Source organism: Prenolepis imparis, unplaced genomic scaffold, assembly GCF_030444845.1.
Source record: "Prenolepis imparis isolate NDT839.2.m4 unplaced genomic scaffold, iyPreImpa1.0 SCAF_5, whole genome shotgun sequence".
Classification (NCBI taxonomy): Eukaryota; Metazoa; Arthropoda; class Insecta; order Hymenoptera; family Formicidae; genus Prenolepis; species Prenolepis imparis.
In genome coordinates this window covers 19819125-19823246 of record NW_028141163.1, presented here as the reverse complement: position 1 = coordinate 19823246, position 4122 = coordinate 19819125, and the positions used below count along the sequence as shown (strand labels likewise).

Below are 4122 nucleotides of genomic sequence, written 5' to 3'. Positions count from 1 at the left end.
AGTATCTTCCTCTCGGAGAAGATGCTCTCCCGGGAAAGGTAGGGCCAGGGGATGGCGGGAGGTGATGCAACGGCTAGTTCCCCGCCATCCTCGTAAGTGCCAGCGTAGGCACCCGCTGTGGTTTTAGTGCGGTAGGTCTTGGACCCCATCGCCGACCCATACGTGGATCGGCGATGGGGGACAAGGAGTGCCACATAACCCTTATCCCCTACCCGGGGGGTGAGTGGTACCATGAGGTTTCCACAGCGCAAAAAAAAAAAAAGGCCTTAATCCGGATTGTTTCTTTCGTGTTCTTTTCCGTCAACGGATTGCAAGTTGCAAGGTATGTAATTAATGTCTTTTGTTGTATTTAAAGTGTAGCTATAAGCAACAGATAAACGTTTGAGAAATTTCTTTGTTACAATATTTCAGGATATGTTTTATATTACATATAAAAAACTTTTTCTAAAGAAAGACTCTTATAGGTTAGGATTACTTTTATGAAATGCAATCTTCGAATCATCACATTTATACGCATACTGTGTAATGAATTAATTCTAAAGGGAGCTCTCCAACAACGACACAATGTGACACAGAGTATCATTCTATCTTTGTTGTTTACTGGTATTGAAAGAAGATAGAATGATACTCTGTGTCACACTGTGTCGTTGTTGGAAAGCTCCCAAAGTTATATTGTGAGTATAAAAAATATGACACACACATACACACACAATGACATTTACACATAAGTTTTTTTTAAACATACAAAATAATTAATTATTGTATAATATTAGTGAGTTCAATAAATAAATTAAAAAATATATTTTATTTTATTTTATAGATGGAAATTGTAGAAGGAAAAAGAGAAGGAACTATTAAATATATATATGAAAGTTATACATACTATTTAGATAAGCGTAATAATATTTTTCGCTGCGCTAATCGAAAATTAACAAAATGCACAGCTTGTTTGGTAAAAAATAATGATAATTTTATCATCAAACGTTCACTTAACATGATCATGATTCACAGCTTAGTGATATTATTAAATTAAAAGAAGATATGAAAGATATGTCAAAAGAAACTAGTTTGAGACCGAAAGAAATATTTGACTTTGTTTGTCGAAGGTAATATTTTTATTATGATAAATAATTAAGAGCTATATAAGTAATATACATTTTTATTTACAGTAATCCACTTGTGGGTTCACACATCATATATTCATCTATGAGAACAATTCTGCATCGTATAAGAAATAGCTGCTTTCCTCCTATACCAAATTCTATGGAAGAATTAAAAGATAGTTTGCTAAAATATGAGGCAGTAAAAGAAATATATAAAGGACATGTCATATCTACTAATAACGAAATAGCTATAATTTTTAGTACTGATATTTTATTAGTTGCATTAGCAGCATCTACAGAAATATATGTGGATGGAACATTTTCTGTGAGTATTGTTCTTGCACATGTCTATATATATATATATATATATATATATATATATATGTATGTATATAATATCTCTACATATACATATATATTTCTAACTATATAAATATATTATTAATTATATATTATTAATTTTTGTTTATAGACTGTTCCACGATTTCCACATGTTGCACAAATGTATACGATACATATTCGATACATGGAAACAGTAAGTTGAGGATATTGAAGAAATATTTCTAATTATTATTACATTTACCTTATATCGCACATTTATGCGATGATAATATATATTTTTTTAGAACATTACTGCAGTATATATTTTATGCGAAAAACGTACCAAATCAATGTATAATGCTATTTGGAAAAAGATTAAAGAATTAGCTCCTGATTTTCAAAAAAATCTACAATTTATTATGACAGATTACGAAGCAGCAGCAATCTCATCAATGAATGAGAATTTTCCTCAATCTAAAATTCATGGTTGCTGGTTTCATTTTAACCAGGTATTTTTGTTCTATTCTATATAATGAAAAATAAATTGCTGCATTTGTATTTCTTTATATAGATAATATTTATATAGATGAATTATATAGATAAAATAAACAAAATAGATTTTTTAAATTATATCTATTTGTATAGGCTATTTTGCGCAAATGGCGTAACTTAGGCCTAATGCGAGCTCCAACAGACTTACTAAGCATTGCAATGAATATACCTTTATTACCGGCTAATTTATTTCCAAATGCCTATGCAATTATACAAGATCTTGGTGATTCCATATCTTTTCAATATCCTAACATATTGAAGTTTTTAAAATATATGACTGACACGTGGTTACCAATAGTAGACAAAGTTAGTACTTTTGGTTGTCCTGTAAGAACAAACAATGCTGTAAAAAGTTTCCATAATATAGCCGCACAGAAACTTCGAAAACCACATGCAAATATATGGATATTTTTAGGTAATTATAACTTTATATAAAATTCATTTTAAAAAAATTATTAAGCATGCTATGCTCTTATATTTAAACAAAAGCATATGCTTACATTTTATTATATATTTTGCAATATTATTTTACCTATTACAATTTATATTTTATCTTTATTTTACTATTTCAATATGATATAAAAACATTTCATTTGTTAATGAAGTTTTGTAAATAAAATATAGTAAAAAATATATAATTTTACATTAAATTATTTTTATTCAAATACATTACTTTGAATTATTACAGCAGAATAATCGTATCAAAAAATATAAGAAAATAGTTTAATTGACTAATTAGTAAAAATCATAGTTTTTATTCCAATTTAATTTGAGAAAAATAATCTTAAAAATAATTGAAACTTTGTTAATATTCTATTTTCAGATAATTTAAAAAAATTAATTATTGATCAAGAAATAGATTACTTTCGTGTGAGAGAAGATCTAAACCCTCGACGTACACATAGGCGTATAAATCGGGAAAGAAACGGGCAGTGACACTTGTGAGATCATCGTATGCTCAGTGCTCACCGATTACGACAATTTTCGCGAGTGAACAACCGTGAGTGGAACACCATCCTCACGGAGGAGTCCTTAGCCACATTCACACCTGGGATAATCAGAATAGTTAACACCTACCTACGCACTCAATAAGTAGTAAGTGACCCTCTTAAATTCCTAATTTTATTTTATTTTATTTTTTTATTTTCTTTATTTTAAAAGGAATAACTCTCGGATCTTTCAATTATCTAATTTTAAACGCAATCATTTACTTCTCTGAAAATTATCTTAGAATCCCATTAACTCTCCTCTTTCTCCCCTTTCCCAAAATCACTCAGGATTCTTTGTGTTAGCGAAGTAATCCGTGATTTTTCCCCTTTCTCAAAATCATTCAGGATTCTTTGTGTTATCGAAGTAATCCGTGATTTTTCCCCTTTCTCAAAATCATTCAGGATTCTTTGTGTTAGCGAAGTAATCCGTGATTTTTCCCCTTTCCCAAAATCACTCAGGATTCTTTGCTTTAGTAAAGTAATCCGTGAGTTCTTTTCCCACCTCTCTTCTTTTCAACTTTATTTAATTTAAAGAACAGAGAAATAAATGGGGAAACATTTATATAAAAATATTTTACATTATCCCTTGATCTAAGAATTTCCGAGAAATATTCTTGATAAATCCCCCTTATCAATTATTCCTTATTTCGTTCGTTCCCATAGTGAACGAACTCCGCAAACGACCCTCGCGAGCGGCAGCTAAATCAGCGCGAAACCGTCGAAACCGTCGGTTGAGGCGAGAATTGGCTCGGGCTACTGCGGCACTGCGCGACGATCTCCATCTAACTCGCGAGACACTAGAAAGATGGACTCAGGAGCACACTAGCATATCTAATAAATTTTCGATGTATACATAGATATCCATGTTAGATAAAAATAATTGTATTATCAATCGGGACCTTAAAATTTAAACAATAACTTATTCCCCTCTCTGCCCCGATTGATGACCACCGTACTAATGTATCACCCGCGACCCATACACATACACTCACACTTTCATTAGCAACTAAGTCCGTCGATTATATTACTATGTATATAATCTCTTTCGTCTCTATATTAGGAATAAATTTATAAATTTCAACACAAATGATTTTCATTTATTAACAACCCCGTTCCCACTCATTCCCGTAAACCGAGATCGCACAAGGTCCCATCCT

The 4122-nt window shown here is 31.0% G+C and overlaps 1 protein-coding gene across 1 annotated transcript; it reads left to right on the top strand.

The window, feature by feature from the left end:
• The first annotated feature begins 1041 nt into the window (after nucleotides 1-1041).
• On the top strand, nucleotides 1042-2912 carry LOC145936515 (uncharacterized). Its single transcript, XM_083038763.1, has 6 exons — nucleotides 1042-1106; nucleotides 1170-1428; nucleotides 1576-1638; nucleotides 1730-1933; nucleotides 2070-2391; nucleotides 2800-2912. The coding sequence occupies exons 1-6, from the start codon at nucleotides 1042-1044 to the stop codon at nucleotides 2910-2912; spliced, it is 1026 nt and encodes a 341-aa protein (XP_082894889.1).
• The last annotated feature ends 1210 nt before the right edge of the window (nucleotides 2913-4122 follow it).

What these genes read in the sequence shown, in the direction of transcription:
- LOC145936515 (XM_083038763.1), top strand. Translation starts at nt 1,042, where the DNA reads ATGAAAGATATGTCAAAAGAAACTAGTTTGAGACCGAAAGAAATATTT. An exon ending in TTTGACTTTGTTTGTCGAAG is followed by an intron (nt 1,107 to 1,169) that starts GTAATATTTTTA and finishes TTTTATTTACAG; the next exon opens with TAATCCACTTGTGGGTTCAC. An exon ending in ATATTCGATACATGGAAACA is followed by an intron (nt 1,639 to 1,729) that starts GTAAGTTGAGGA and finishes ATATTTTTTTAG; the next exon opens with AACATTACTGCAGTATATAT.